The sequence below is a fragment of the Myotis nattereri genome (assembly GCF_964212035.1).
Source record: "Myotis nattereri genome assembly, chromosome: 9".
In the NCBI taxonomy this organism is placed as follows: domain Eukaryota; kingdom Metazoa; phylum Chordata; class Mammalia; order Chiroptera; family Vespertilionidae; genus Myotis; species Myotis nattereri.
The window spans coordinates 39,897,323-39,917,734 of NC_138084.1; the positions used below are offsets into that span (position 1 = coordinate 39,897,323).

Genomic DNA, 20,412 nt, shown 5'->3' on the forward strand with positions numbered 1-20,412 from the left:
AACTGATCTAGAGAAAAGCCATATGGAGAAATGGGAAGAGTTCACACCCTTTTCCACCAGCCATTCTCTTCCCCAAACACTGCTGCCTCTTGAATATCTTCCTTTTCCATTTGTGCAGTTACATGAGGGTGGGTGAGCAGAGTGGGCAGCAAAAGTAGCTTTGCTCTATCTGTCAATCCCAAACCACTTTCAATAAAAATGAAAAATCTGGCCACTACAATCCAATATAATAGAAAATTTAATACAATGCTCAGATTAACAATAAGTAGTATGTGGATATATTTCCCCAATCTTTACAAATATTATTTCTGTACAAATATCTTTACAACCCGCTCTCGAATTTGCTTGGTCCTGATTCCATAAATGACCGGGTTAAGAGCAGGTGGGACGACCACGTATACATTAGCCAAAAGAATGTGGATATAATGTGGAATGTTTTGACCAAAGCGGTGTGTCATAAAAGAAAAAAATGCTGGTGTGTAAAAGCACAGCATGACACAGACATGTGAACCGCAGGTATTAAGAGCCTTTAGTTGGGCTTCCTGAGAGGGAAGGCGGAAAACAGCTTGAAGGATAAGCACATAAGAAGAGGCAATCAGGATCACATCTACAATGATATTAGAAATCACCATTAGCCCATAGATAATGTTGATCTTGATGGGTGCACAGGCCAGCCTGGCAAGACCCATGTGCTCACAGTATGTGTGAGGGATGATGTAATGTCCACAGAAGGGCAGCCTCAGAATGAGAAACACAAATGGAGTCACAAGGAGAAAATTTCTTCCAACAACAACAGAGACGAGGATGCTGATTGTTTTATTGGTGAGGATCATTGTGTACTGGAGAGGGTTGCAGATGGCAACAAAGCGGTCATAAGCCATGGCCACCAGTAGAACTGTCTCCATGCCTGTAAACATGTGGATAAAGAACATCTGAGCTAGGCAACTACCAAAGCTGATTTCTTGAAGGTTGAACCAGAAGATGCCCAGCATTTTGGGGATGGTAGATGTGGACAGACCCAGGTCAATCATAGACAACATGGCCAGGAAGTAGAACATGGGCTGGTGGAGACTATGTTCAGTCTTGATCACAAAGAGAATGGCGATGTTCCCCACTAAGGCGATCAGGTACACAATAAAGAATGGGAAAGCAATCCATATATGCACAGTTTCTAGTCCTGATATTCCTAGCAGGAAAAAGAAGGGGGGATGGAACCGGGTATCATTGAAAGAAGACATTCTCTTAGCAAGTGTCATTGAATTTCTGTTATGGAGTAGAATCTCACTTCTTTAAGATAATTTCTTATCAAGATCCTAGAAAGATGAAAAGGCCTCTAACCAGTATGCTGGAAAGAATGGTAGAAGCAATTAATTTACAAACATTAGAGATTCTCTTTTTTCCCCCAGAGTATAGTTGATCAATTTTCTCAATATACATTATAGGCAATATGTCCATGGCTTTATTTTTTCTAATATCTGAGATATTGAAGGAATTGTGAATATTTCAAAAAGTAGGGTATACTTACATTTCCTTTCATTCCTTTTTAAAAGTGTCCATTTGGTTACTTTTTGGAAAGTACTATACACAGTGGTTCTCAAAGACAGTGTGTGTTAAAAACTCCTAAGTCTATGCGGGGAGAGAGGGGAATGGGAGATAGCTATAATACTATCAACAATAAAAAATATATTTAAAAAATGAGTCCTAAGTTAAAATGAGAACAATTGACTTATACCATTGTCTGTGTTTTGACATAATATAAAGTAGGGATTTACCTCATGGATATGATGTATTCATACAACATAAAGGAGGTTACTATTTTTGATGCTTACTAATGTTATGGAATGGCTTGGCTTTTAATCCCATATTTCCAGACTTCTGTTTATTCTGTGATTCCCTGATGTTCTTCCAATAAATTACCCTTGGTTTATCAATTAAATCATGTCCATCTTTCTTACAACCTATAACACCAATAATTAACATATAAAAATCATACCTATGCCCTGAAATTATGTCTATATTTGGGTATGAATAGATCAAATATCTAGCAAGTTTAAGTGACACTGAAATTACAATTTTGTGAATCTTCCTCAATTCCCGTAATAAAGAAAATTATTGTAATTTTGTGTGTCTCTAGGATTTTGTACAACTCTGCAGCATCTAACATGACATGACTTCATTTATATATTTACTTATTGCCTACTAACAGAAATGTTGCAATTGGGGGCAAAGAACCAGGAGATATTCATTTTAACATCCCTCAAACTGCCATATGAAGATAGGATGTCCAATTTTTTTTAGAAATTAGCTGTTGAATAGAATCAGTATTTGTATAAGTGTGTGTTTATGTGAGTGTATACGTGTGTGAGTGTGTGTGTAAATCAGAGGGGAGGAGATAGAGAAGGAGAGAGAGAGAGAGAGAGAGAGAGAGAGAGAGAGAGAGAGAGAGAGAGAGAGAAGTTTTATTATGTATGTGGTTGCATATACCTTTGCCAGGTAGTTATTGTACAGTAGAAATGCCCAGGCAAGGGAGTTAAAATCCTCTATTCTGCACAGGAAGAAAAAGAGCATTTCTGGTATCCAAAGAAGCTGGAGAGAAAATTGTCAATGTGCTTTCCAGTATTTAGGGGAGGAACCAGACTGATAAATCAGAGGACTTGTAGAAATTTACTTGGAAGAGTCTGAGGAAACAGTTGGGATGATAACATCAAGAGACATACAGTCCAGAGTCATCCTCATCTTTAAGGTAGCTATTTCTCAACACAGGCCATTTTATTAGCTAAGGAGAATTTCCAGGGCAGTGGCCAAGGGTACTCTACTCTGACAGTGGGGTTTGAATTCAACAGGACATCCACCCTCTCACAGTTTGGGTTAGAATGCTTGTTTTCTTGCTGCTGCAGCTGTGTGCCACAAACAATGGCAGATAGTGGGACCAATAAGCTCAAGGTTCATTCCTGGAGGGCAAGGTAATAGTTTATCTTTTTCTCGATATGCACCTTGACAAAGAACTCAGTCCTAAGGTTCATTTCAAAAGCTCAATTGATAATAGTTAGAGGTTTTTCCCAGTTAGTGGCCACCCACAGTGAATTCATTGAAGTCGTAATTTTTCCTTTAGCTACTAGCTCTTTCCCCCACTGACTCTTCTCTGCAGCATTTCATCTCCCCTGCCCATGCATCCTTACCTTTCTATTACTTCCTCTTCCAGTCCTCACTTTGAGCAATATCTCAACATAAGCCCAGGTGCTTAAACATGGTGACTGGAGCCCCTGCAAGCCTCCAGGTCCCACGTTTGTCCTGTCACACGGAGAAAGTTTTTACAGACAAGTGGGGATATCCCTAAGTCTAGGCACAACCCAGAATCCCTGTAGCCTTCAGACATAAACATGGGCCCATGGGTCATTAAGTTCATCTAACAATTTTTTCCTCCCTGCTGCATCTGCAGAAAACGTCACCATACCAGATATAGCTTTGTAGCTCAGGGGAAGGGAAGTCTCATGAGCTGTTAGAGCAATATCCTGAAGGGAAAGGGATCTGTATGGAGGATGATACTGATTCTACCCTCTTCAGAAGCCATGAAAATATTAAGTTTATACCATTAAACTTCAAAGTGTAACTTCTTGGGTAACTGTCCTTAGCAGCTCTTCTGCATTGTTTAATGTAAATAAGCAAATCATGATGCAGTTGAGCATTCTTACAACTATCAAAAGATGAAGAAGATCCCGAAATAGACACATTAGACTCTGTGGTAGCAACTCTGTTTGTTGACAGTGTCCATACATGTAGGTAACAGCATCAGCTTTCTTCCAACCCACCTAGATTCTCCTTCCAACCTATAGCTAATGATAAATAGATAGAGTCTTTGGAGTAGGGCTTTCCTGGGTTTTAGATTGTTTGGAGGAAGGTGAAGAAAACTCCACATTCTCATGAGAAAACAGAATCCAGGTAGAGCTCAAGATCTAGAGTTTTCTTTGAGTCTCCCTTCCTGGGTAATGATGGAGGAGACCTGTTAGTACCAGGACATGCCATAGATCATGGCTTTCCTGAGTATAGATAGAAAAAGACTGAGGGACAATTGAATACATTAGACAGTCAGTTTTATTAAAAAGTATTTTTAATTATAATTGACATACAATATTATATTAGTTTCATGTGTACAACATAGTCAACATTTATATACCTTATGAAGCAATCACCATAAGTCTAGTAATCATCTGTCACTGTACATAATTATTCAATAGTATTGACAATATTCCTTATGCTGTGATTACATCCCTATGATTTATTTTATAACTGGAAATTTGTACATCTTTATCCCCTTCATTTCCTTTTCTAGTTTTTATTTTTTATCTCCTAAATTCAGACAATTTTGAGTTGTTATGAGAGAGAAGATAATGCCGTCTATCCCCAAAGAAATTCTGGCTCCATCTGATGTATTCTCATTTCATTGTTCTCTTTTTGATTAATGAGAAGCTTATTCCCTAGTTTCTGATCACTCCCTCATGGTATACATCATCTCCACTGTATCAACATTTATCTTCAAAAACCAATTCTGACACTATATAATCTGTTAAAATCCCTTCCTATGATCTCCATTTCTCTGTTACATACAATAGGCTTTATATAGTAAAGTACAAACACTATTGTTGTCAAAGTCTTAAAGGTGGGTAAAGGGGGAGTTGGGGGACATCTGTAATAGTGTCAACAATAAAAAACCCTTTTAAATTTTAATTCTACTTCATGACTCTTTAAAACATTACCCTGCTTTTGATGATCATACATTCTACTTCTGAAATAACCATTGCTCATTTCCACTTTCATTCAACTCTGCCTCAATTACCATGTCCTCCATAATGGTATTCTGTATGAGTCAGCTAGATCTGATCTTTATGTCTCTTGCGTTTTCATATCAGTGTGTACTGCGATTATAACATGCACATTTCCCCCTTCAGTTTAGTGTTTCTGTCTTTCCCATTTTTCGCAAGTTTTTATTTTGGTAGAGTACACATAACATACAATTTACTATCTTAACCATTTTTAAGTGTATAGTTCAGTAGTATTAAGTATATTCATATTGTTGTACAACCATAACCACCATCCACTTTCAGAACTTTTTTTGCTGCTGTTGTTCTTTGTTAATCCTCATCTGAGGATATTTTTTCCATTGATTTTTAAATAGAGTGAACGGGAGAGGGGAAGAGAGAAAGAGGAGAGAGAGAAACATCAATGTGAGAAAGACACATTGATTGGCTGCCTCCTGCACTCACCCCAACCAGGGCCAGGCATCAAACCTGCATCCAGGTATGTGCCTTTGACTAGGAATTGAAACCTCAACCCTTCAGTCTGAGGTTTGATGCTCTAACCAGTGAGCACACCAGCCAGTGAAGAACTTTTTTATTTTGTAAAAATTAAAACTCTATACCCATTAAACTCCCCATGACCCCCTCCCTTTAGTCCCTGGCAACTGCCCCTCTACTTTTTATTTTTTATTTATCTCCCCTTCCCCCTATTCCATAGCTTTTGGTAACCACCGTTCTACTCTGTTACTGTGTGTTTAGCTTTTTTTTTTAAGTTTCCATATAAAACCTTAATTATGCAATATGATTTTTTAAATTAAACAAATTTAAATTACAGCTGATTTTTGATGTTATAAACTGTTGGCAAAAGTAGGTTTACAGTTGTGAGTACACAAAAGTTTATTCTTGTATTATTATTTTATTAATTATTGTATTACTTTCCACATGAACAACTTTTCAGTTTAGTAATACTAGTTTTGAATATACAGCATAGTGGCTAGACATTTTGTAATTTATAAAGTAATACCCTAGTAAGTGTAGTACTCACCTAGCACCATACAAAGCTATTACAATATTATTGACTATATGCCCTACGCTGTACTTTACATCTCCATTACTATTTCATGACTGCCAATTTGTGCTTCTTAAATCCCTTCATCTTTTTTCACCCAGCCCCAATTCTCCTCTCCTCTGGCAACCATCAGTGCCGGGAGCCGGTCCATTCTTGCTGTTTCAAGGGACCTGGCATATATGGCATACTGTTCTTAATATGTTTGCTCACCTTCTTGGCACTATGTGTTTTAACCAAGGTCTCTGAGAAAGGTTGTTTCCCCAGGTAGGGATTTTCCCCTGAAGTTAGGGAGGGAATAAAACCTCTTAACTAAGTGCCAGGTGGGTAATTAATCACTTTAACTACGAACAATCATGCTTAAGCTACATAATCTTTACTCCCTGGAATGGAGATAAGAAACGCCCTAACCTTTGTAATAGAGATTGATAGGATTGAATCAACTGGTATAAATACAGATGCAACAGACAGAGAGAGACAGAAATTGGCACAGAACCTACACAGAACGTTCTCTAGAGACAGAAGAACTTCGCTGGAGAGAACATGGCAAAAGATCCTGGACTGAACCTGACTACAGAAATTGGCAAGAGAACCTGACTAGAACCTGGTGACTGAACCTGGCTGGAGAACCCGGACAGAACCTGGCTGGAGAACCTAGCGAGGGAACATGGCTACAGAACCTGCCTGGAGAACCTGGAGAACCTGGCTGGAGAACCTAGCAAGAGACCATGGACACAGAACCTGGCTGGAGATCCTAAGCAGAACCTCTCTGGAGATCGAGACCAGAACTTGGCTGGAGATCCTGGCTAGGCTGCTGATCAACTGAACACTGTCTCCGTGTCATTCCTTCTTTGCCGACTCCGTCCACACCTTTGGGGACCCCTGGACCTGCTGGGGCTGGACCCCAGCACATCAGTTTGGTCTCTATGGGAGAGATTATGCAGTATTAGTCTTCACGTAACTGACATTTCACTTAGCATAATGTCCTCATGTTGCAATAGCATGGTTTTCTTTCTAAAGAATAATATTTAATTGCATATATAGGCCACATTTTCTTTATCTTTATTGCATTTTTATGTTTAGTCATTATATTTTTAAGCTCCAGGATTTCTGTTTGGCTTATTTTTATATCCATTCCTTTGTTAGACCTCTCATTTTGTTCATATGTTGTTTTTCTGATTGCATTTCATTGTCTGTTTTTTTCTTGTAGTGTATTAAATTTCTTTAAGATGATTATTTTGAATTCCTTGTCAAATAGTTTATGGATCTCCCCTTGTTTAGGACCAGTCTTTGGAACTTTATTAGTTACCTTTGTTGGTGTCATGTTTGTCTGATTCTTTGTAGCTTTGAGTTGGTATGTGCATTTGAAGGAACAGGTACTCCCAGCACCCACCCCTTCAGTTTTTAGCCTGGCATTGGCAGGTAGAGTCCTTCTCCCGCTAGGTCCCTGTGTGAAGGAAAACCCCTATTCTGTAAAACTACTGTTTGGAATTCTCTGCTATTCTTTGGATGGCCTCTTATTCTGAAAAAGTAACTTTGCTTTCTAGCCTGCTTGAATAGTGGGGGAGATAAACTTAGCTATCTGACCTTGTAGGCCAGAGACTAGATACACCCAATGCCATGCCAGGTGCATTTTTTAATTGGATAGAACTGTATAGTTTTCAAGGCCACAGCCAGCAAGCACACAAAGGGCTGGCTCTTCTATAAAAAGGGAAGTTCTGCTTGTAGCTTTGCTTAGATTTGGATTCATTTCCCTAGGCCCGCTGAGGTGAATAAAGTGTAACTCCAAACTCTCAGAGCGTTGTTTGGTTCTGGTCCGTTTTTTTCTGTAACACCTGGACTGATGGGACTACCTGTAAAATCATGGTTGAATAGAGTTGGAGCTAAGTCTTAAGACTATCTTCTGGTTTGCAGTCAGGACCACAGTTGGCAGGCTTGTTAACAAGGTTGCTTATAGTTGTGGCTTCCCCGGAGTCGCTGAGCATGTTCCCACTGAGTCACTGGGGTGGTCTCTATGTGGGCAGAGCTGCCCCTGGTCTGTGGTAGATTGGGACTGGAATCAGGTCATAGGACTGCTTTAGGGATCACAGTCAGATCTGAGGTTGGTGTGCATGTTTATTAGAGACACAAATGGGCAAGGCACCTCCTGGGCTCCTAGGCAGAAGCAGCTAGTGACAGGACCTCATACAATGGGACTGGAGCCGAGTTCACAGGGGACAAGACTGCTTCAGTATGTAGGTAGGACACCATCCGCTGATCTGACATTGGCTTGCCTTTTCAAAGCAGCCTTTCTCAGTCATGGGCTCTATCTGGGTTTTACAGCCTCTTACCTGGTTCCCAAAGCTCCCACAAAGGCATTTTTTTGTCCATGGATGGCTGCCAAATATTTGTTTCTGTGGGGGGACATGGGCTGGAGAAACAATAAAAACTAACATGTTCAGGCTTAGCCATTTTGGCTCAATAGAAAGAGCTTCAGACTGTGGACCAAAGATTCAATTCTGGTCAAGGGTATGTACCTCGGTTGCAGGCTCCTCTCTAGCCTGTTCCTTGGTCAGGGCTCATGCAGGAGGCAAGCAATGGGTGTGTTTCTCTCACATTGATGTTTCTCTCTGTCTTTCCCTCTCTCTTCCACTCTCCCTAAAAGTCAATGGAAAAATATCCTTGGGTGAGGATTAACAAAACAAAACAAAAACTAATATGTTCACAAGTTTTTCTAATCATCAATTTAACTTCACATATAATTTTCATTACTTATTCCACAAGCATTTTTAAACGCCAAGGAAAAAGGGCCATCACTGGTACTGCACTATTAAACCCACCAGTTCAAGAACGAGAGTGTATGAAATGACGGTCATTTATGAAGAGCTTCACAGAATCAGAAACTTGAGAGCATAGAAAGGAAACACACACACACACACACACACACACACACACACACACACAAAACAAAACTAGCCTAATCCCCATCTTTGACTTGCATACACTTCAGTAAAAAGTATATATTTCTTTTCAGGCAGTACTTTATTATTTGTAGAAACTTTTTGCATTTTTCATTGGCCATATGATCTTTAGTTGAATATCTGTATGAAATAAATCTTATTACTAATCTTTTTAAAGAGATCTAGAGAACCATATAGTTTTAACAGAAACTGTTAGTTCTCCCTTCAGTGAATTAAAGTTCTTCTTGAAGTTTACTCTTATATGACATATTCTATGCCAGAGTCAATACAGAATTTAATTGCTAGTAAACATTTGGTCACACATGCTTCCAACAATTACAGCCAATTATATATATATCACAGTTAATTTTGGTGAAAGAAATTTATTTATTAAATTTTTTTTTTACAAATTTCAGTCTTCTAAGACTTTATACTTCCATAACTGGAATCAGTTACATCTCATTTGTTATTTATTTATTTATTTTTAACAAAAATACTTTGTATCCAATTCTGGATCTGCTTGGTTCTGATCCCATAAATGACTGGGTTGAGGGCAGGAGGGATGACTACATAGAGATTAGCTAGAAGGATAATGATATACTGTGGAATACTATGACCAAAGCGGTGAGTGAGGAAGGAGAAGAGAGCTGGACCAAAGAAGGCTAAGATGACACAGATATGGGAGCTGCAAGTATTTAGAGCCTTTAATCAGGCATCCTGGGAAGGGAGGTGGAAGACAGTGTATAGGATCCTTGCATAGGAGATGATGATCAGAAGCACATCCAGAAACAAGATAGAAATATTCCCAAGACCGTAGTAGACATTGGCACTAATACTGGCACAAGCCAGAAGTGCCACTCCCATGTGCTCACAATAGGTGAGGGATGATTCTATGTCCACAGTAAGGCAGCCTTAGAAGGAGAAAAATGATGGGAACAATCATGCATAAGCTTCTCAGAACCACAACCACAGCAATCACACCAATGACTCTGTTGGTGAAGATCATGCTGTATCTGAGGGGGTTGCAAATAGCCACATAGCGATCAAAACCCATGGCAAGAAGTACAATGCTCTCCATGACTGTAAAAAAAGTGAATAAAAAAGACTTGAGCAACACAGCACCCAAAGCACAGCTCCTGCAGGCTGAACCAAAAGATACCCAGGAACTTGGGGATGGTAGCAGTAGAGAGACTCAGGTCAATCACTGATAGCATGGCCAGAAAGTAGAACATGGGTTGGTGAAGGCTATGATCAGTCCAGATAACAAACAGAATAATGATATTTCCAACAAGAGCAATCAGATACACTACACAGAATGGAAAGCCAAGCCAGATTTGTGCCATTTCCAACCCTGGAATTCCCAGCAACAGGAATGAAGAAGGGTGCGACTCAGTGACATTGGGAGAAGATATTCTTCTGCAGGCTGATGGTGACATGATTAAAAAAAAAACAAACCAGTTGCTGGTTCCTATTGGACAATTCACCCACTGTTAATGGAGATCTACAAAAATAAAAAATAAAATTTCACCTTAATAACTTTAATAAAAAGCTAAAAAAAAAAAAAAGCTGTGGTACATTTACACAATAGAATACTACTCAACCATAGAAAATAAGGAAATCTTACATTTGTGACAGCATAGATGGACCTGGAGAACATTATGCTAAGTGAAATAAGCCAGTCAGAGAAAGGTAAGTACCATATGATTTTATTTATATGTGTACTCTAAGCAACAAAAATAAACTAACAAACAAAAAAACTCCAGACTCATTGATAACAGAGAACAGACTGACAGCTGTCAGAAGGGAGAGGGGATTGAAGGCTCATTGATAAAAGGGATTAAGTAAAAACAGCAACAACCCATAGAAACTGATAACAGTATGGTGATTATAGGAGGACAGGTTGGGTGGGGGAGGAAGAAGAGGGTTAATGGGAGATAAATAGTGATGGAAGGACACTTGATTTGGGGTGGTGAACACACAATACAATATACAGATGATATGTTATAGAATTGTACACCTATGAGCTATATAATTATTTTAAAATTTATTTTATTGTTAAGAGTATTACAGGTGTCCCCCATTTCCCCCTCTTTGCCTCCCTCCACCCATCTCCCCCTTCCAGGCCTTCGCCTGTCTATTGCCTGTGCCCATGGGCTATGCATATATGCTTATAAATTCTTTGGTTAGTCTCTTCCCACCCTCCTTCCTGCCTTCCCTCTGAGATCTGTCATTCTGTTTCATGCTTCCATGTCTGTGGTGCTATCTTGTTAGTCAATTTATTTTGTTCCTTAGATTCCACATGTAAGTGAAATCATGCGATACTTGTCTTTCTCTGCTGACTTATTTCGCTTAGCACAATATTCTCCACATCCATCCATGCTGTCTCAAAGGGTAAGAGAGCCTTCTTTTTTACAGGCCTTTGATTTTTTTTTTTCCTTTTTTCAGTTCTCCATAAATAATCCCAGGATAGCTCCTCATCTGCACCGGATAAGCTAACATATGGCTCTTTTAAAATTATGGGTTCAGGAGGAAGAAAATGGTGGAGGTTTAGACAGACGTGTTGGTGCCTTGTCCCAGAGCAGATAAGGGCGGGCAGCTAAAACGGGTAGCATACAGCCCGAATAAGCAGAGGAGATTCAGCTGAGAGACAGTCTGCAGCCAGGAAAGACAGAGAAATCCTAGATAAAGGGAAGGGTTAGAGGCTGAGGCTGAAACCTCTCCAGGTGTGCAGGCACAGCCGCAGAGACCGTGCCATCTTGGGTGACTGTCACTGGCATCCAGAGACCAGCTATTAACCCGGCAACAATGGCTCTCAAGCAGCGCGACTACGTGAACTCAGAGGAACCCTGCTTCTCCCCACAGAAAGGTTAGACTTTCCCCAAAGGTGCGGTTTGCAGTTTAGGTTGGAGAGTGGAACGCGCGCAGGGGGGTGGGGACTCTGCACCCCACAAAGACCGCGGCCGTTGGAGCCAGCGTGACCCACGAGTGTGGAAGGGCACCCCCAGGGCTGCTGGCAGAAGGGAACGCTATAAATAAGCCCACATTTGTACGGGACACAAACGGCCAGCCTCAGATTACGCCAGTTTGCCGGCTACTCGGTGCCAGGAGCCAGAGCGCGCGCAGAGACTTCGCGCAGATTTGGAAGGTGAAGCGTTGCGAGTTCGCACAACTTCCCAGGCTCTTAAATCTGTGCGTTTGATTGTTGAACCCAGTGCAAGGGACTACCCAGTTGGGGTCAGTCACAGAGCTTGTAAGGGAAGGCTGTTTTGGGGGAGCCTGGGAAACAGAGCGGGGAGTGACTACTGGGAAACCAGCTCTGGGCGGAGGACATTCCAAACCAGCTTCCAGTACAATAGAGAACACCTGGTCAGAGAGGTCCTATACCCTCAGAGGTCAATCCCGACGCACTGCCACCCAGAGGCAGAGCCACGAACTGACTCTTCTGTAAATACAGATAAGGGCTGTCTGGGAAACCAATATAGCCTGCCTTAAAATCAGGACTGTGGCTTACAACACGGAGGAACCGTGTATCAGAGGGAAATTCAACATTCTCCTGAATACCTGGTGTGCCAAAAAGAGGAGCAGAAGATCTGAAGCACCTTCATTACAGCCCATTTTTTTTAATTATTTTTTTTTAATTATTGTTTCACCTTTTAACTAAGAAACCATTTATTTTCTTTTTTCATCACCTGATTTTACCCTTTTAATTACTACATTTTTATTTTTAACCAGTATTATTACTGCTGCCATTTTACCATTTTTTTTAAAGTGTCATTTTATTTTCTCTTCATTTTATTTTGGGACTAAGGTTCTCCATTCTATTTTCATCGTTCCTTTAGCATCATTTTCCTCTACCTCAATTGTGCTGCTGTGCTAAAACTCTCTTCCCCACTTTTCCCCTTTTGCTGTCCTGTTTCTCTTACCCTATTCCTGCCTTAGATTTTCCCTATTCTTCATACCCCCTGTCTAAATTTCACCCTACTTATATATCCCTTTTCCAATCACCTGCTCTAAATCCTTATCCACCTCTCCCTTATCTTTCTTCACTATCCAAATTTTTTATTCTCTCCTTTTCTCTATTATTTTGTTGTTGCTTGCTCGATTGTTGAGTATATTGGTTTTATTTTCTTTTCTTTAAGGATTGTTTGTGAGGTTGTTCTGCTTTTTCTTTTTCTTTTTCTGTATCCCCCCCCCCCCCCCGGCCAGTTATTTTTGTGCTTCTGTTTTCCCTTGCCTCACTTGATATTATTGGCTGTTTGTAGTTTGTATTCACTCCAGGGATCCGTTGCTGGAATTTGTTGGGATTAGTGGCGGTTCTATTGGAGTTTTCTCCTCATATGAATAGTCTCCTCCCCTCTTCTACTTCATTCTATTTTTCTTTTTTTTTTCTTCCTCTTTTTTCTGTTTTCCTCTCTATCTTTTTCTCTTCTTTCTTCCTTACCCCCCAACTCTCTTAGCTCGGGTGGCCATCTTTATTTGGGGTTATTAATACCGTAATTCATTTGTGTTCAGTGCCTGGTACGTTGTGCCTTGTTGTGTTGTATTTTGTGCCTTTAAATCAACGCAGCAGATCCAAGCAACAGCGGCCTCCTGATCTCCACACGCTCTGTCTGAGGAACAGCTGCTGTGTTTGAAGCCTCCCTCCACCAGCCAGGAGAGCCTCAACAGCTGTGAACAGCACCCATCAGAAGAACCGCTACCAACAGAGGAGCAGCTGCTACCACAACCGCCCAAGGAGCAACCACAGCCAGAGGAGCCACTGCCACCTAGGGAGCAGCCACTGAACGACTCAATATCTATATACGTCAGTGAGATCAAACATGGGTAGACAAAGAAATCCCCAAAGGAAAGAAAAGGAGGACTCTCCAGAAAAGCAGCTAAGTGATACAGAGGCATACAACATGACAGAAAAAGAATTCAGAATAAGGGTCCTAGAGTGCATACACCGGATGGAGGAAAAAATCGACAACTTATCCAAGAAGCAAGAAGAAACAGATGAAAAAATCAACAACTTAAGTAAGACCCAAGAAGAAATGAAGTGCGATATAGCTGCAATAAAGAACACCATGGAAAGTATCAACAGTAGACTAGGAGAAGCGGAAGACCGAATTAGTGAATTAGAAGACAGGGAAGCAAAACACACCCAAACTGTACTTCAGTTGGAGAAAAAAATTAAAAGACAGGAGGAGAGCCTAAGGGAGCTTTGGAACAACATGAAACTAAACAACATATGAATAATAGGGGTGCCAGAACAACAGAAAGAGGAACAAGGATTAGAAAACCTATTGGAAGAAATAATATCAGAAAACTTCCCTGAGGTGGGGAAGAAAAAAGTCACACAAGCCCAGAGAGTCCCAAGCAAGGTGAACCCGAAAAGACCCACACCAAGACACATCATAATTACCATGGCAAATATTCAGGACAAAGACAGAATCTTACAGGCTGCAAGAGAGAGACGGAAAGTTACATACAAGGGATCTCCCATTAGATTATCAAATGATTTCTCAACAGAAACACATCAGGCCAGAAAAGAATGGACGGAAATTTACAAAGTGATGCAAAGCAAAGGACTGAATCCAAGAATACTCTATCCAGCAAGGCTATCATTCAAAATTGAAGGGGAAATAAGAAGCTTCACAGACAAAAAAAAAAGGCTAAGGGAGTTTATCACCACCATCTATTCAATTCTTTGCCCATTTTTGTTGATTGAGTTGTTTGTCTTTACTTTGTTAAATTGTAAGATTTCTTTATTTTGGTGACTATTTTCAGATGTACAATTTTCAAATTATCTCCCAATCTTTGTCTTAACACTCTCTTGATAGTGTCATTTGATTCACAAAAGTCTTTAATTCTGATGAAGTTCAATTTATGTATGTTTCTTTTATTGCTTTGCTTTTATTGTCCAATATAAGAAATCATTGCCAAATTTGAACTCATGAAGACTTACCCCTATGTTTTATTCTAAGAGTTTTATTTTTTCAGAGTGGAAGAAAGAGGGAAAGACAGAGAGAAACATCAATATGAGACGTACTGATTGGTTACTTCCTGCACACGCCACCTATCAGGGCCTGGGCCAGGAAGAAGCCTGCAACCAAGGTACATGCACTTGAGCAGAATCAAACCTGGGACTCTTTGGTCTGCAGGCCAATGCTCTATCCACTGAGCTAACCAGCTAGGGCCAACATTATTCTTTTTATGTGGATACACAGGTGCCCTAGCACCATTTTGAGGGTACTATTCTTTTCCCCATTGAAAGGTCATGGCACCCTTGGCAAAAATCAACTGACCATAAGCGCATGGATTTATTTCTCAAGTCACAATCTTATTCCATTCACTGAAATCCTATTGCTTTGCCAGTATACTTTTTTTTTTGAATGCTGTAGCTTTGTAATAAGCTTTGAAATAAGGAAGTGTTGGCGCTCCAACTTTATTTTTCATTTTCAAGGTTGTTTTGTTATCCAGGGCCCCTTGATATTCCATATGAATTTTAGAATCAGCTTTCACTTTTCTGCTGAAAAGGACATTGGAATTACAATAAGGATTGAATTGAATATATAGATCACTTTAGGAAGAGTTGTCAACAGCATTGAATCTTCTAATCCATGAATACAGGATGATTTTCCATTTACTTAGGCCTTTTAAAATTTCCTTCAGCCGTGTTTTGTAGCTTTTAGTGTACAAACCTTGCACTTCCTTGGTTAACTTTATTCCCAAATATCTTATTTTTTTTAATTATTATTTTTGATGCTGTTGTAAATAAAATTGTTTTCTCAATTTTCTTTTTCAGATTGACTATTGCTGGTATATAGAAATACAACTAATTTATGTATGTTGATCTTGTATTGTGTAATTTTGTTGAATTTTTTTATTAGCTCTAATAGCTTTTTGTGTATTCTTTATAATTTTTTTTTTATTAATCCTCACCTGAGGGTATTTTTTTCCATTGATTTTTAGAGTGAGTGGAAGGGAGGGAGAGAAACATTGATGTGAGAGTGAAAAGGAAAATAAGGGAGCAACTGTTGGAGCTTACAACGGAGTTCAGTATCTAGTTAAACAGTAATCTTACTTCCCCATTCTAACGGACTTGGGCAGAGCTGCAAAGCCCACCCTAAGGGGCCCGCCACAAGAAGAGCTATATATCAAAACCTCCCCACATTGTCAGTTCAGGCTTTGGATCAAAGTCCCCTGAACTAGCAGCGCTGCATAACAAAGATTTTACTTTCCGGATTCCTCTGGTGCTGGCTGTCCCTTCTCCTGGGTCATTCGCCACAAGAGAAACACAGTGATTGGTTTCCTCCTACAGGCACCCTGACCTGGAGCCCAGATTGAGCCTGCAACTGAGGTATGTGCCCTTGACCGGAATCAAACCCGAGACTCTTCAGTCCTTGGGCAGGTGCTCTAACCACTGAGGAACCGGCTAGTTCAAGATTTTGTCAAATGTTTTTGCACCAATTGAGAGGATCATGTGTTTTTTCCTGCATTTTATTAATGTTGTATAATGCATCCATTGATTCTCTTATCTTGAACAAACCTGTGTTCCTGGGCTAAATCACACTTGGTCATGGTGCATAATCTTTTTTGATATGCTGTTGGATTTGTTTGCTAGTATTTTGTTGAGAACTTTTGATTTATATTCATAGATTTTTTCTGTAGTTTTCTTACTAAAATATGGTAAAAGAACTTATATGCATGTCCTATGGACACAGACAACAGTGTGGTGAAAGCTTGGGGTGGGGCGAGGGCAGGGTGGAAGGGGCAAAGGGAGGGAAATGAGGGTCATCTGTAATGCTGTCAACAATAAAAAATAAATTTAAAAATATACAATCTGCAACATAACAGCAAACCCCACTGTGCACGTGAAATGACTTTTTCATTGGCCATGTATTTTCTGGCAGAATGAGCCACATTCTGTATTTTAATATTATTGCCTCAGGTTAGCCAGAGGTGACAAATTAAGGATTTCTCAGAACTTCACTGGAACCATGCATAGTCATTTACATGTGTGTGGCTTTCTAGTTTAGTAATATTTCAGAGCTTGGAAAAACTCTGTGTGGCCAATTCATTCCTCAATTTCGCCTTTTAAATTTTTTTTGGTCAGTCTCTTGTTAGCTTCAAGCAGCTACAATGTTAACCAATTTCTATTGATTGTTTTGACTAATAGCCCAGGTTAAAGGTCATTCACAGTGAGTGAGTTTGAGTCAGGTCAAATAAAGGTGCACCCCTTGGACAAAAGAAAGGCCATATGCTAACCTGACTAGCTCAGGGAAGGTCTGCAAGGCAGGTTTGCAAACTCAAAGACCTAAAGTAACCACAAAGGATGGTAGTGGGTAGTCATGTCCTAGGCCAGTATCTTTCCTGGTAAAGGTCAATCTTTACCTTAAGTGAGCCTATTGTCTTTTTGCATCTAAGATAACATCCTTGTGAAATGCCTTGATGACTTGTAACTTCCCTTTTTCTGGACTCCTCAGGGCACAACCAAATGCACCTGGGCGCCAGGACCAGGACCATAAATTCCTTCATTGTTATTTTAATCTCGTTAATTGTTGACTGTGAACTATCCTGCACCTGCCTAAGTAAAAGAAGCAGGTGTCCATCTTTTCACTTTTTATCCAATCCCAGAGGTTTCCCTGTTTTGCTTTCTCCCGCCTCCCTAATCTATCACCATTGGACTTCATGTAACCCACTTATGTCTCCTTTGATTACAATGTATAAAACAAGGTGAAGAACTGCCATTCTCCAGAGCATTATCCCAATATGTTGAGATTCTGCTTCCTGGCAATTGTTGATAGTTTGGCTCAAATAAACTCACAAAAATTCTTTACAAGTTTGAATGTTTTTATGTTAACAATCCTGTGAGAGGGGATTTCCTGAGAGCTTCCAGATAGGTTAAATAATGACAGTCCTCTGGAACTGTACCTTTAAGATACTATTAATTACTATCCCAGGGGGAATGGGGTTATATATATAAATACCTTCTATTCAGCATAATAAATGACAGGCCCCAAGAAAATGCAAGGAAGTTTTCTTAGATATTTAAAGACCAAGGTAAGTAACATATGGTTAGATTGTGCAAATAGCAAAAGGATGGATGCTTAAAACAAAATAGTATGGAGAAAAGGTGAAAATAAGGAAAACAAGGTGAAGAGAGGATGCACACTCATAAGCTCTGAACCTACATATTTACCTACATGTACTTATATCTATGAACGTATATAATCTCACACACAAAATGAAAGGGTGAAAGCCGCTATGGAAGGAGATGCACCACTATATCCTTTATCAATGTAGGCATTGTTTCTGACCCAGTATGCAGGTGCACAGATGTGAATAGGAAGAGGATAAGGGACTGGTTTTTTCTGTTCTCCACAACTGTGTGAGGTATAGTAAAGGGAATCAATAAATGTTTTGAATGATAAATTCATGAATTAGTGAATCAAGAAGCATGACTCTGAAGGATAGACTTTTGTGAAAATTAGACCTAGCCTGGTGGTGTGGCTCAGTTGGTTGGAGAATCATCCCATACACCAAAGGTGGTGGGTTTGATTCCTGTTCAGGACACATACTAAGGTTATGGTTTGATCCCTGATGGGATGCCTGTGGGGTGGGGGAATGGATGAGTGGGGAGCCAATCAATGCTTTTCTCTTATGTTAATGTTTCTCTCTCTCCCCCCCCTTCCTGTTTTTAAAATGAGAAAAAGCTAAAGGAATTCATCACCACCAAACCAGTATTATATGAAATGCTGAAAGGTATCCTTTAAGAAGAGGAAGAAGAAGAAAAAGGTAAAGATACAAATTATGAACAACAAATACACATCTATTAACAAGTGAATCTAAAAATCAAGGGAATAAATAATCTGATGAACAGAATGAACTGGCGATTGTAATAGAATCAGGGACCTAGAAAGGGAATGGACTAGTCTTGGGGGGGAGGAAAGAGGTATGGGGTGAGGAAAAAGATTGGACAATAATCGTGCACCTATGGATGAGGACAGTGGGTGGGGAGTGAGGGCTGAGGGTGGGGTGGGAACTGGGTGGAGGGGAGTTATGGTGGGAAAAAAGAGTAACTAATGTAATAGTCTGAACAATAAAGATTTAATTAAAAAAAACAAAACAAAAAATAAGATTTAGGGCTATGATGATGAAGCTTCTGAGCAAAGGATGGCCAGGAGACTACAGGCTAACCTGGTGAGAAAGAAAGTGAATATTATGTCTTCTCCTTATGATCATCAGTTGCAAGAAATGGGAATGTGGGTATTTGGTGGAGGTTGGTGGAATAGGGTAGAGTAAGAAGATTCCACATTGAGGAAATGGCTGCTGGATGGCTGGATATAATCCCATGTAGCACTTAAGAGTTAGGAGTTCAAATGAGGAGTTGGGATCCAGTCTTATTTTTGAATTCAGCAGTACATGGGCAATGTATGAATATATATTGGAAAAATGGGTCAGTATGCATTATAGAATGATTAGTGGTGGTTGCTTTATAAATGTTTGCTGACTGGAAATGATTTTCTCTCAGAGAGGAAGGAAGCACCAATTTTTAAGCCCTCCTAGAAAATCCATAGAAATAAATGGAATGAGTTGATTTTCTTGGGATGTAGCTATGTATTTTTTAAAATGTTTCTGCCATTTGAAGCCCCAAGAGTGACCAAGACACCAGACAAGAGCCTGGTCATCAATCTACTGAATTTCTGAAGAAGGTCATCAGAAGGATGACAGATTCCCTTTTTATGTCTTTTTTTAATATTTTATTGATTTTTTACAGAGAAGAAGGGAGAGGGAGAGAGAGTTAGAAACACCGATGAGAGAGAAACATCGGTCAGCTGCCTCCTGCACACCCCCTACTGAGTATGTGCCCGCAACCAAGGCATATGCCCTTGACTGGAATCAAACCTGGGACCCTTGAGTCCGCAGGCCAATGCTCTATCCACTGAGCCAAATCGGTTAGGGCCCCTTTTTATGTCTTGACTTGTCACTGTGCTTTTATTTTCACTTTGTCATTGCTATTCACTCCATCTAGAATAAAATTTTCTTCCTTCTTTGGCTAAAGAATCATTCTATGAGTCTTAGCATTATCCTAACCTCTTCCCTGGAATTTTTCTCACCTCCTCACCTACAACATTCTGCACATACCTCTATATAGCACTTGAAATACAATTTTCAAATTTCATCTTTAGAATTTTATCTTTCTTACTGCTCAGTCATATCCTTGAGGATATGTGACAAGTTAATTCAAAATTATATTCAAATTGCCAAACCAATGCTGATACATGGAGGGATCACCTCTCCACTTAAATAATATATTCTCCTCTAATGAAATGCAGAATACTATCTCCAACATTTTTACGTTACAGAATTAAGAACTTCAGCTGTCTCCACTCCAACCTTAGCAGTCCAATTTTACCTCCCCCACCCCCACCCCACAAACACACGGGCATATACATAATAGATATTTCCTGAGAATTTTCCAAATTGTAAAATTATCTCTCATTTTTGCTACTCTTCATAGGTTTCCAATAGGCACAGTTAGAAAGGCATTTGCCTTGGCATCAGTTTAAAGTAGGATATACTTACTTTCAGATGCATTTATCTCTGATGGGAGGCTCTGAACTCTGAC

At 39.8% G+C, this 20,412-nt stretch overlaps 1 protein-coding gene and 1 pseudogene across 2 annotated transcripts; both read right to left on the bottom strand.

The window, feature by feature from the left end:
• Nucleotides 1–302: 302 nt before the first annotated feature.
• LOC308524126 (olfactory receptor 52E4) lies at nucleotides 303–1,238 on the bottom strand (the record flags this gene model as incomplete). Its single annotated transcript, XM_081098274.1, has 1 exon — nucleotides 303–1,238. One exon carries the CDS (start codon nucleotides 1,236–1,238, stop codon nucleotides 303–305), a length of 936 nt encoding a protein of 311 aa, XP_080954400.1.
• An 8,034-nt stretch (nucleotides 1,239–9,272) lies between these two features.
• Nucleotides 9,273–10,358, bottom strand: LOC308525441 (olfactory receptor 52E8-like; annotated as a pseudogene). Its single transcript has one exon. The product of its transcript is annotated as an olfactory receptor 52E8-like (transcript).
• Between the last annotated feature and the right edge of the window lie 10,054 nt (nucleotides 10,359–20,412).